Genomic DNA, 13,038 nt, shown 5'->3' on the forward strand with positions numbered 1-13,038 from the left:
TTAATTGCCCCTCAGTGTGACATGGAATATTTTGGAAAATTCTGAAACAAGATTTTGAATTACTTTCAGTTTGCCTAAGGGCTCATCATCTGGGGAGCACAGAACCAGCACAGCTGGTGGTCACGGGATTCACAGTGATCTGACTCCTGCCAGCAGCAGGTTCTCTGCTAGAGAGAGGATTTGTTCAGCCTGGGCTGGGTTTGGCTGGAGTTATCTGTGGGGTTTCCTGGAATGTGAGTTGAGAGCACTAAGAGGGATCTAATTACAAGACTGAAAAAGCTGATTCTGGATCAACAAAGAAGGAAAGTGGTAAAAATGAGAGAGCTGTCCCTCAGAGCATTGGAGAGTTTGAATGTTCTCAGATTAACCTGGCTATACTCATAAGAGCAGATCAGTTAATTGACCCAAACTTTTAACCTGCAGTTACCCAGGTCATCCTGCTCCTTCTCTACAGTCCTTCATAAATATGAATGGTTTGATTTGACTGTGCAGTATAAAACTCTGCTGACCACAAACAGCAGCTGGTCAGAGCTCCCTTCTTCGGCATCCCACGTGCACAGGTCAGCCCAGCCTGCCAGTGCCCAGGTATTAATTCTTGGAGCAAACAGTGAGATAGGAGATGAAGGCAGAGCAAACCCATCACTCTGTAAATGCTCCTGCTCCCCTCCCAAGGCTTCCCCAGGTTACCTTCAGCAGTGGTGTCTGGCTGAGGATGCAGGGCAGGGCATAGAGCTGCCTCACAAACAGCCGCAGCTCGTTCACCGTCAGCTGGTTCTGGCACTTCCCTCCCCCGGAGCGGTACCTGCAACGACACCCACCAGCTTTCCTGTTATCACTGAAAAGGATAAAGATAAAACACTGAACTTTGAGGCCAGGTTGGAAAGGGCTTGGAGTAACCTGGTCTAGTGGAAGGTGTCCCTGCAGGGAGTAGAACAAGATGAGCTTTAAGGTCTCTTCCCACCCAAACCGTTCAGGGATTTTTTCTGATTCCCAGATATCTCCTTAGGATTTCATGTCAGCCAGGCCTTCTTCAGGAATAGCAGAATATTCACAAGCATCCAAGCAGCCCAGGGCTCACACACGTGGGAAACCTCAGTCTGCCACTGCAGAATGGGCTATTGTTGAAACACTCATATTAAATAGGATTCTGGAACAACTACTCAGCCGTGGAAGGGAACTGGTTATTATGGAATAAAATTAAGCTTTTTTTTTTCCAGAACACAAAGCAACTGTGGATAAACTATTCAGTTATGTTGCAGTAGCTATTGTAGTCAGCTCTGCCCATGCCCACACCAAAAGAGAACAAATCCCAATTCTGAATGGGTTTTATATTGACAGGTTGTGTAGGCACTTCTGAAAAATCCTCTCTACACTGAAATCAGCATTTTTATTTTTATCTAAAAGCTTTGAATCAAATGAGTGGCTTATAAGTGTTAACAAATTGCCCAGTATTAAAAGCCTCTCTAAACTCAAGCCAGTATTAATGAGGTCTGAGAACCATGAACAGAAAAGGAAAGAGATCCCTTACAATGCGAGCTCCAATTGAATCCACAGTGTGTTATTTATACAAAAGAGGAGAACAACCCAGCAGGATATGCCAGCATGACTGGAATGTGAACACTACAAAATAAATTTTAATTTACTATTCTGTGTTAAAAATGTGTATTTTTAACAGATACACAGGATCACATTGGGAGCTCCAAACCCCACAGTCAGCTGAACAATAAAATGAATTCAAAGCCTCAGGTACAACACAGGTTTCTTTACAGGCTCCTTTGTTCTACTGGTTTTTGAGTAAGCTCCACAGTGTCTTTCAAGAAAAGGCACAAGTTTTTAAATACATAAATATTTATATACATATACATACACATATCTAAACAAAGCTGTCACAAGATGTTTTTGAAAACCAGAAATTACATGAGCCTAGGAAAAACCATTGACAGAAGCCAAACCCATGTCTGTCCAGGGTTATTAATCACAAAGGTCCCCAAGGACAAATTCTCAGAGACTCTAAAGCACAGAACAGGTTTCAGAAGACCTAGAGAAGGAAGGGGATAAACATGGCAGCAGGGCAGGAACACTGCTGCCTTCCAGTGCCAGGAGAACAAGGGCCACACGGTGCTCTGGCCCCATCCAGATGTTCACAGAACATCTCCAAGCCAGCATCTGTGAGGGTTTAATCACCCAGCACTGAGAGAACCAGAGGAAACAGGGATGTACAACTCATTTGCATCTCTTCAGCTACTGCAAAGGAGCTGGTGAGCAGGAGTCACAGGATTTGCTATGATTTTTTACCTTCTGTCCTGGTCTTCTCCCCATGAACTGCTGTGTTTACTGTACTGGAGGAGATTCCCCAGTGCCACTGACTGCTGTGACTGACAGGGACAACCTTCCTATAGGAGACAAGTCTCCTGCATGACTCTTCCAAACTCGGGATCAGACCAAAATGCTCAGTCCATAGTAGAAAGTTTGCCAACAGCACAAACCACATTTTAGGCAGAATCCATAATCCTTCCTAACCAACACCTGGCACTGGGCATAATGGAGGTTGTCAAGCATCCTGCAGATGTGAGCTTCAGGCACATGAATCTGTACGTAATGTAACATGTAGTAAGATTTTAAGCAGATAATTCTCTTCTTTATATCTTCCTTCAAAAGCTGTGAACATTCCCCACTTCAACCTTATAAGAAGAAAAATAATCAAGTAACATGGGTTTTAAAACTCCTAAAAATTATGAAGATGTGAAAACAGACTTTTCCCAGAAACATGCCAAAAAAGATCCAAGAAGAAATTGTGAGAGAAGGATTAAAACCTTTTCTAGAGCAAATAAGGATCTCAATGCAAGCACTGCCTTGACACTGTGTACAGCAACAGCACAGGGTCAATTACTTGTCACAGTCTGGGATGCTGCAGGAGCTGGCAGGCCCAGCTGTGAGGAAGGCTGAGAGCCTCTCATGGTGACAAAAGAACAGACCTAGTTAAGAAGATGAAGACAAAAATTGCTCCCAGCTCGTCCCAGGCCAAACAAAGTCAGGGACACATTCAGTGCAGGAAGGACCCATGTGGCACAGAGAAGCTGGGAAGGGCCTGGCTGCTGCTCCCAGTTCAGCACTGGGAAACATGGACAGGCACAAGGGATAGGAAGGCACAGACTGGGGATGCCAGAAGAAGAGCTGGCTCAACACCAAATGAAGGAGGAGATCAGAAGTGGACAAGTCCTTTGATGATGGTGCCTCAAATCTCTAGGTTGGAAGTTCCCTGTCTGCCAGAAGACGTGCCTGGGGGAGTGTGGAATTTTTCATTCCCTGCTGCAGTTTTTTATGTTGTTGTGATAGGGGCTTCGTCTTCTGTGTGTGCAAGACAGCAAAGTGAATTTTTATCAAGTTCTTACAACAAAGGCTTACAGAGGGAACACCAGGAAGGAAGACAAGAATCATGTCTAAGTGTGACAGCAGAACACTTTATCCCCAAGTCCTACCAAGCCAGTCTTCAAAGTACTGCAAGAACAAAGGAGTGATGAGCTCCATGACCTCTGAGGCAGGTGACATGCAGGAACCACACATGTGCACTTCTACCAGCACAAAAGGCAACTGCTCCAAAAAATACCATGTTGTTCAAAGCAGCAGAAATAGGTGAAAATTCTCCAAATGGGAAAAATTACAATCAATTTTTTCTGAAGTACTTCACACTTAAGATTGGTGGATATGAGCCATACTGTTCTCCACGTCCATAAATGCAACATTTTCTTAGAAATCACCATCCTGCAAGCTCAATGTGCCCATGGTGAGTTTGGGTGCCCTGATCAATGGCTTTAAGCTGAAGGAGGGCAGCATTAGATGGGGACAGTGGGAAGGAATTGTTCCCTGTGAGGGTGTGAGGTCCTGGCACAGGTTGCACAGAGAAGCTGTGGCTTCCCCATCCCTGGAAGTGGCCATGGCCAGGTTGGACAGGGCTGGAGAAGCCCAGGATAGTGGAAGGTGTCCTTGCCAATGGCAGGGGGGTGGAACAGGATGAGCTTTAAGGTCCCTTCCAACCCAAACCAGTCTGGGATCTATGGGTGAAGAATGACACAACAGAAATTGGTAGTTTGTGAATCCTGAGAGAAAGGCTCATATCAATACAGGCACAACTAGACTTGTGCAATGAGGAGAAGCCTTAGCCTTCTGCTCTGGCTCTTTTCAGCTAATTTCAGACATGGAGTACCAGCAGGACCAGCAGACAGTTCACAAAGAAAACTGCCCACTTCAAATCCCTTGAGCAAATAACCTGTCTAAAAGATTTGATGTAAAGAGCAGGCATTTTTTCAGAGCTCTCATACAACATTCCCACCAGCAGCAGCTCAGGGAGTTAAAGCACTTTGCTTTTCCACAAGACAGAGAGTAATGAATACAACACCACCTGCACTATGGACAGATTTACAGTGTCCACAGCACAAAGACAAGGGGACTGTATCTTGCTGAGTGTAACTTTTCTGGACATACCACACCATCTTTTCTTTTCTGGGAACACTAAAATAAATTTACAGACTAATTGTCAAACACAGAGGAAGAAGAGATTTGAAAACTCAGGATGTTTAACTTACTACATGTAGTAAAGCCAAATCTCTCTGTCAAAGATGGCTCTGCTGAGGAGATAAAATTCTTTTAATTTTCAATTCTTGCAGAGCACTAGCATCCATCACTGGCCACTGACATCCATCTCTGGTGCCCCAATTTTGCTGTAGACATGGAGTGGAACTCACCTGGTCTGTCTCTTGCCATTCAACAGCTGCTGGGCCACTGAAGCACATTTGTCCGCATCCTGCGTCACCAGCCGGAGGTGTCGCAGCAGGTCATTGTCTGGGAACTTTTTCACTTCTGATTCTTCTATCAAAGCCTTAAAACTGATGAGACCTGTTGGGAAAGACATTAAGATAAGAAGTCTCCCTTTGTGATGGATTTTCCATGGTAAGGCTTAGAAACACAACACATTAAATTTATTTCTATTTGTACTTCAGTTATACTTTGTATCAAAGTGATTTACAGTCTTGTCACACTTAGACAACTTAGCATCGTTTCTGGGACGGTAACAGCTCAAATATTTACTTAAATACATGAAGTGATAAATGATTTCTACTGATTGTCACATAAGAAAAAAGTTACTACAGTTCAGAAACAAAAAACTGAAAAATTAGTTCTTTTAAATGATGTGCTACAGGCAGTAGGTAAGATCCTCACTTTTTTTGTTGTTGATCTTTGCCTCCAGGGCCTCGTTGACGTTGGAAGCCCACTCGTTGTAGGACTCAGCGCGCATCTTGAGCGCGTTCATCATCGGGTACAGCTCCTCCAGGGTGTAGCGGTACCTGTGGGCAGCACACGACTCAAACCTCCAGCAACACCGTGGGCAGCAGGAGGGTGGAAAGAGGGGCACCAATATGAGGACCCAGGTTGGATGGGGCTTGGAGCAACCTGGACTGCTGGAAGGTGTCCCTGCCCATGGCATGGATGGAATGAGATGGGCTTTAAGGTCCCTTCCAGACCAAACCATTTGGTAATTCTAAGGTGTGTTGGTCCATACAACAAAGAAATTAAGCTTCTGTGCACTTAATTACAAAATTAAGACCTTACAACCACACCGTGTTCCTTTTAATTTCAAACCTGTAATTGCTTCAAAAAGAAATTTCTATGGGACAATTCCTTAATTGTGACACTGTCTTAGAGCGTGCTACATTCATGTAGGACAAAAGATGTACTAAACAGCACAGGAAAGTTAACAATGAGAAGAAAAGCTCCAAAAAGCAAAACAATACTCCTTGGCAAGGACTGGATCTAAGGGACAGTGACCCAGTTGCTATAAATAAAATGCAAACTAACTTAGCCAGCAATTTTGCCATTATAGAGCAAGAAGAGCTGAATGCTGAAGAGCATTTTGTGTGTGAGCACAAAACAGTCCCATTGTTGTGGGCGCACTGGATTTGCAAAGGACTGAAACAGAAACAGAGACCAGCCCCACTGGCAGCAGAGATTACCAAACCACAGACACTACTGTGTATCTACACAGACAATACTATCTCCAGACCATGTTGTTAGCTACTACTTCAAGCTTACCCCAGTTTGTATTTGTAGGTGGGACAGGAACAGAGGTCCTCAATGTGGTACAAGCACACTAACAACCCAGGTTTGCAGGGACAATAAACTGCTGACATGAAGCAAGTGGTTTTACACTTCAGGCACTGTCGCTCATCATCAGGGAACAGCTCAAATGTCACCCTCTCCGAGTCAGTCACTCCCTGCAAGAGTGTCACATCAAAGCCCAGTGAAGAAGTGACTGTTACAAAGAGGAGGCTATTCCAAGCTAAAACATCAGAAGGTAAGTTTATCAAAAGAATAATGAAGTTTAGATATAAGATATTCAACCCAGGTAGACAGAAGTCTTGGTTAATGAAAAATTCCGCTTTCCTGACCAAATGACTGGAAGTACAAATATTACCTTAAAAGTGACATTCTGAACAACATTAAAGGGCAGGTACATATATAAATAAGGGGTATGACCAATGATTCTTAACCCAGATATCCCCTGAAATCCACAACTTAGGAAGGGACTAGGTACCTCTAAGCCTCTGACACCCCAGTACATGAACCAGTATGTTCTCACATCACTGTTTCAACTGTTACTGCATTCATTATAATGAATTTCATCCCTCCAAGTGTTCAAGGCCAGGCTGGGTAGGGCTGGGAACAACCTGGTCTAGTGGAAAGTGTCCCTGCCCATGGCAAGGGATGGAACAAGATGACCCTTAAAGTCCCTTCCCACCCAAACCATTATTTCCTACAACTCACCAGTTTATCAACCTTCTCACGCAACCTCTTCTCCTCTTCAATCATAATAGCCATGTCTTTCTGGACTGTAGATGCCACCACAACATCCAGGACATCTGCTTTGGAAGCCATTTTACAGATCATCTCGTCGTGGGAGAAGACGCAGTAGCGGTTGAGCAGCCGGTAATGCTCCACGCACTGCCGGCCCAGGGGCAGCTGCGGGGCAGACACGGCATCAGGGGGTGCACTTGGGAAATGACATCAAGGTACCCACTCTGTTTGCTACTAACCAAAAACTGCCACAAGGAAAGGCTAAGACAAATCCTTCCAGCAGAAATACTCATACTTCAGAGTGTAAAACTAGAGAAATCAAGATCCCAAGTTGTGCACACCAGGAATGCTTATGGCTCTTTCCCAGTGGACTCTACAGCTGTGAGCTGTATAGCTGAGGGACGAGCCCTCTCTTGTGGAGGTTGTAATTAAGGGTTACTAAATCACTAAACCACAGTGGGTTCAGGAAGACCCAAGATAAAAATGCACTGAGGCCAAGGAAGTATCAAGTGGACAAGTACATAAGCCTGGCCTGTTTCTACCACTCAAGGGATGCCCCATCCCAGGCTCTGCTGACATGAACTGTGCTGCAGCACGAGAAACTGCTGGCTCAGGGAGCACTGATGGCCCTAACTGGCTGCAGGCAGAGCACACAGCTCATCCTGAGCTGGGCAGGTCACTCAGCTCCATTTAAAGGCCAGGCAGACAGGAATGCTCCAAGTACAATGATGTTTTATGTTATTGTTGGGTCCAGTGTGAAGCTCATGGAAGAACAAGAGGAAAAACCAAACCGAACTGACACATGAGCACAGTCAAGAGCAGAAAGCTTTCTTGCAATAATAGTAATAAAAACATTACTCTTCTAAGTAATGTTTTTTTACATCTAGCAATGTTTTAGTTTGGCTACACCTATGAATAGCCAAGACCTTTAGGGGAGAAAAAAAAATCACAAGATAAATAATTTGAAATATCAGAATCTCTGAAGAATCTCTCTGAGATCAGACAGCACTGTGCATCTGAATCATTTGCTATGAAGGTAAAATTACTTGTAACTTTGGAACAACTGTCCTCCATTTGTGTTTATTGTTAAAAAGATAAAGATCTTATTCAATAACTCTACCTACTAACTGTAATGTTACTAACAGGTAACGTGTCCATCTCTGCTGGTTCAGTGAGCTGAGTGAAGCTTACTGGGAATGATGCACTGCTCTGTAAATCTTCCATTTGAACTGGAGAACTTTCTGCTCTCTTCTCATTAAGGTACTCTTCCACAAAAACCTGGACCACCTCTGCTACCTAAGAGGATGCTCTCACATGAGGTGCAGTTCCTATTTTTTTTCACCACAAGAGGACTATCAATGTCTTTAACTCTTATTAATGTACTACATGTATCTTCTGACTTTATCACAGAAGCTAAAGCAGAAAAGATATGCAAGTTGGATTTGATTTCCAGCTGCAGAAAGCACCTCTTAGAGAATTCCTCAATAGTGCAATAAACTGAGAAATTTCATTCTGGCTTTTGATTTGAGATGGAATTTGGGGACACAAAACTGAGCAAACTCCAGCAGTACTGGTGCATCTCATACTCCAGGCATGTACAGGACTGTGCCTCCCTCCTGCTGCAAAAGCTACACCAGCTGATACATAATCCTAAAACCAAATCTTCAGAACCAGAGGAAGCCCACAGTTCAGTGCATGACAAACCATTTCAGCAAACACCATGCTGCCAGCAACAGGCTCCTTCTGATCTGTGGCCTAGATTTGTGCATCAGCAATAAATCAGAGCTGTACACCAGCTAGGAACAGCTTTGGAACTGCTCACTCAGGGAAAAACTGGTTTGGAACATACCCAGTCCACGGTGCAGAAGTTCACAGCTTCAGCAAAGTTGAAGCCCTGGTTGAAGCCGCTGTGGTAAGCTCTGGGAAAGGTGATCACAAACTCCCCAGCACACTGGTTGGTTCTGTACACCTGGGGGGACAGACAGGCCAGCATTAGCTCACACCCAAACACAGCTGGCAGCTGCAAGGAGAACATGGATTTCCAACTCGCAGTAACTTCTGTGAGGACTCCTGAGAGTTTCAAACCATAAGCCCAGGAATTACAACTGGCAGCTGATAAAGTGCCATGTAAAACCCTGGAAAGCCAAGGGTTCCACTCAGCCACACCCCACTCTGAACAGTTCTAGGCTGGCTGGCTGGGCCTTGTGCTCCTCACACCTCAGGGTTAGGGCCAACACAGATCCAGCTCTCTCCAATGTGCAGCTGAAGGGGAAGAGAAATTGGGAACTTTAATATTCATATTATTATTCATCTAAGACTGTTGGGGCTAAACAGTCAGCATGAAAGCAGGCAGGTCTTTCTGCATCTTTCCATTTTGGAGGCTACCATAGGAGACGCCAGAAATTTTCCTCCTTTTTCCAGATTTTCCTTTAAGTCCCAAGGTCAGCTCATCAAAAGCCAATTAAGTTGTAAAGGGACATAATTCCCATGAATAATCTAGTATGGAGTAAGATGAAATCTGATGAAAAAATGTTTTTTAAACACCAAAGGACTTATCCAGGAAAAATAAGAGAATGTGGATGACAAATAAAGGAAGAATGGGGTTTGGGCCCTTGACAGAAACTCTATGCCAAAAAGCAGTGTCTGATTGAACAGACATACAAGAGCTCCTGCCATTGTTCCAAAGGTAAAGCCTAAACCTTCCAGCTGAGACACAGAAATAGAAATATCCAAGATAGATCTCCAGAGAAGAGTCTGCCAGTCGATTCCAAAGGCAACAATTCCATTGCCCATCTGTTCACACTGGCACATTATAGTGGATAAGGAAGATGCAACACACAAGGAAACCACCACACCACCTCAGTCATAAAAGTGGCTTCAATTATCAGCTTTAAGTAGCGTTCCAATCAAAGAGGGTTGGGTTGGGGGAGTAGCACAGGAGTCCGACACATACAGGCACCCCGTGGGCCATCAAAGTGTTCGGGTTCATTATGGTGACAAGTTGGTGCAAGAGATCTGGCTGGGACTCAAATAGCTCTGGAGCAAGTTTCTTCATTACATCCTCCAGCTGCTCAGCTGCGTACCCTGGGGCTCCATACCACGTTTTAGGCTCCCCCCTGCAAGATTATTAAAAAAAGTTAAATATAAGCAAACTTTACGTTACATTTTTAGTCTTCTGCTTTAAAATATACCATGTCAAAGGAAGGGTATATCACCAGGAAGGAATGCAAAGGTTCTGTACCTTCTGGAATCTTTGCATTTTATACAGGTCCATCTTCTCCAGACCTATTTTTAACTGCCTACACTTCTGAGCAGGTACTTCAAATATTGTAGGGGAGGGAGAAAAAGTCTGAAGAAGTCCTCAGTGAAGTTCTGCTGATTCCAGCACAACTTCAAAACATAAGCTGCCTGTCTTTTCCCATGAACACAAACTTCCTCTTGGGTCCAACAACCAAAGCCAGTTCTTTCTGTGTTATGCATAGCTGCCATAAAAGCAACACATAGGAAGTAGAAATCAAACTTCCAAATTATGCAAGACTTCAAAGGAAAAAAAAAATCCATGTCCAGAGTAGGAACAAAGAACTTTGAGCACCACCTTTACCCAGTGCAAGCCAGCTGAGAGAATTGAGGGAATGCAGATGTGTTCTAGCAGATACTGTGTCAAGCTTACACTGATACTGGCTCACTGCAGCACTTGAGACAAAAATGCCTCCAAGGCCTTAGAAAAAATGAATTTAGAAAAGATATTTAGAAAGGAAAACAGACAAATCACCTTATTCCAAGACTTCTGAAGAGCTGGCAGACTAAAACTGACCAAACAGAGTTATTTTTTTTCCATCAATCACAAAGCAAGTGGAAGGATTCCAAAAGTAAAGAGTGAAGTGTGAATCCAGAAATCTATCTCTCATCCCTAGGAGCTCAATCCTGTACTCACACAGCCCGTGTCAGGGGAAGAGGACAGCCAGCAGAATGGACTGTGGAGGGACAGTTACACACAAGGTATCACAAGGACTTGTTACAGGGTGTTAAATAACTTTGCAGCCTTGGACCTGGCCATCATCCTGGGACAACTCTAGGAATCCAGGAAGACTAGCCACAGATGCAACTAGAAACCATCCTGTGTCTGGACTGGGCTTAGTCAAGAGCTCTGCTCCCTGACAGATGCCAGCACTGAGGAATGGGTGATAAGATAAGGTGCTAAACTTGGAGCAGGATACTGGAACTGGGGGTCTCTGGACCTGAGAGGAACAAGTAACAGATAGTTCTAATGCAGGTGTGGAGGTGCCAGCAGCCTAAGGGAGCAGCACTGGAGCTCACAGCTCTTATTGTTCTGCTTCCTGACTATTCCACATCCCTGCCTGTACAAATACTAGCAGCAATGATGGCAATTCTTCCTCTGTCCAGGACTGGCATCTTATTTATTTCCAAGCATCTTTAGAAGCAAAGGTTTGGGGTTTTTTTTCCATTTTACCATTTCTAGAACTAAGACAGGACTCACAGTTCTCTAGGAGGACTATTGTCTTCAACCCTGGGAAAGCTCTGCTGCTTCAGCCTGGGTCACTTGGGATTAGCTGCTCACAACACTGCACCAGGCAGGACACAGGCTCCTCCAAGGCACATGGGAATGCTGAGGATGGACACACCATCCCTAGGACTCTCCCAAAAACCAGTCCTGCTTTTTGGAGTCTTTGATTCAGAGTTTGGAGCACTGTCTCTGCGGAAGCAGATTGTTCAGACTGCTCTGGCCAAGAACAGCTTTAACCTCAACTGCACATTGCTCTCTAATGCAGACATAAACTTCTGCATTGAAGGGAAATAAAGAAGAAGACTGCAAATGAAAAGGCATCACGGTCTTTCCTGCTGGAGGATAAATAAATTGAAAGCAGGTCAAGCCACTTTCACGTGTGTCTGGATGTATCTTGTGTATGCACAAGTACACCTGAGCACTGACACACCTTCTGGCCTTCTGCAGACAATAATGCAATTTGGGCCACACTATGGAGAACAGAAAGCCATCCTAAGAACTCTCCTAGAAGAAATTAAATCTGTGCTGCAACCTCCTCTCCCACCCACAGTTTTCAGTCTGACTGAAGACTCAGACAACAAGAAAAAAGAGCAGTAACACATGACAAAAAAGACTGTTTTTACCATGTAATCCTGTCATTCCTTTGCTCACCCTCACTCAAACATTTGTTTTTGTAACAGTAAGCACCACAAAAGCAAGTGAATTAAGTCACTGGCTCTTGGACTGCACTGCAGAAACTGCTATTTCAAGGAGCAGCAATCAAATAACCAACCAAAAAGGACCCACTGAGTAGCAGCTGGGATGTGGTTTTAACATTCTGCTTGAATACTCGTATGAACTAGGAAAGAGAAAGAGCTTGACAGGTTTCAAAAAGAGTGACAACCATAATCCAGACTTTAGAAAAGCTGTTGTAAGGTGAGAAGTTCAAGGAGTTCAGTCTATTTAGAATATCAAAGAGATGGCAAAGATCTGTCCTGATTACAGCTGACAAGTGTTGGCTTGATGAGAGGATTTATGACAGCATGATCCATCTAACAGACAAAACGTGCCGGAACTGCTAGCTGAAAGCTGGATGATTTTTAAAAGAAAACTCGTATGGTTTTTAGTTTACATTGAGTATAATAAAACATTTGATGGAGTATCTGCTGCATCTCTCATGGATTTTTTAAAACTGGGAATGGATGTCTCTTTCCAAAATATGACCTCTTGTCCAAAAGTAAATCAATGTAGGAATTACATTGTCAGATTTGACCCTGCTGCAACAGGACAGCTGAGCTCTGTAAATCTGCTTTTAGTCCACTAATTAAGGGGAATAGGGAAAGGGAGATTGTTTCCTAGACTGAGTTTATTCCTCACACTCACCAATGCAGATAGTTAATGGAATAGCTCCAGTGGTCTTCTATATGCCAACAAAATGAGGAAAAGCACATTCCTACGTACAGCCAGGGCAATTTCATCCCACAGATGTCTGCAGTGATGTGAGCAAGCACAGACTGCTCCATCACAGGCATGTTGTTTAAATTCCAGCCACTATCAAGGTATTCCTGTAAATTGAACAGAACACTCACAGGTTTATACAACAGGAAGTGAAAAACTCAAGAAAATAAAACTGCTCAATAGCAATGAAAGAAAAGCACTTTTCCCAACTGAGGAATATAAGAAAC

General features: G+C 43.9%; 1 protein-coding gene across 1 annotated transcript in view; it reads right to left on the reverse strand.

Annotated features, from left to right (window-relative positions):
* Window positions 1-13,038, reverse strand: part of KDM5B (lysine demethylase 5B) — a 55,201-nt gene that overhangs the window by 13,858 nt on the left and 28,305 nt on the right. Inside the window, exons 11-18 of the mRNA XM_005530185.3 lie at window positions 12,737-12,918; window positions 9,803-9,965; window positions 8,699-8,818; window positions 6,820-7,014; window positions 6,088-6,269; window positions 5,218-5,342; window positions 4,743-4,893; window positions 688-802 (exon numbers count right to left, since the gene is read on the reverse strand). Coding sequence (XP_005530242.2) covers window positions 688-802; window positions 4,743-4,893; window positions 5,218-5,342; window positions 6,088-6,269; window positions 6,820-7,014; window positions 8,699-8,818; window positions 9,803-9,965; window positions 12,737-12,918 — 1,233 coding nt within the window. The remainder of the gene's footprint in view (window positions 1-687; window positions 803-4,742; window positions 4,894-5,217; window positions 5,343-6,087; window positions 6,270-6,819; window positions 7,015-8,698; window positions 8,819-9,802; window positions 9,966-12,736; window positions 12,919-13,038) is intronic.

Source organism: Pseudopodoces humilis, chromosome 26 (genome assembly GCF_049639895.1).
Source record: "Pseudopodoces humilis isolate 2021_Gansu_Grassland_sample_001 chromosome 26, ASM4963989v1, whole genome shotgun sequence".
NCBI lineage: Eukaryota > Metazoa > Chordata > Aves > Passeriformes > Paridae > Pseudopodoces > Pseudopodoces humilis.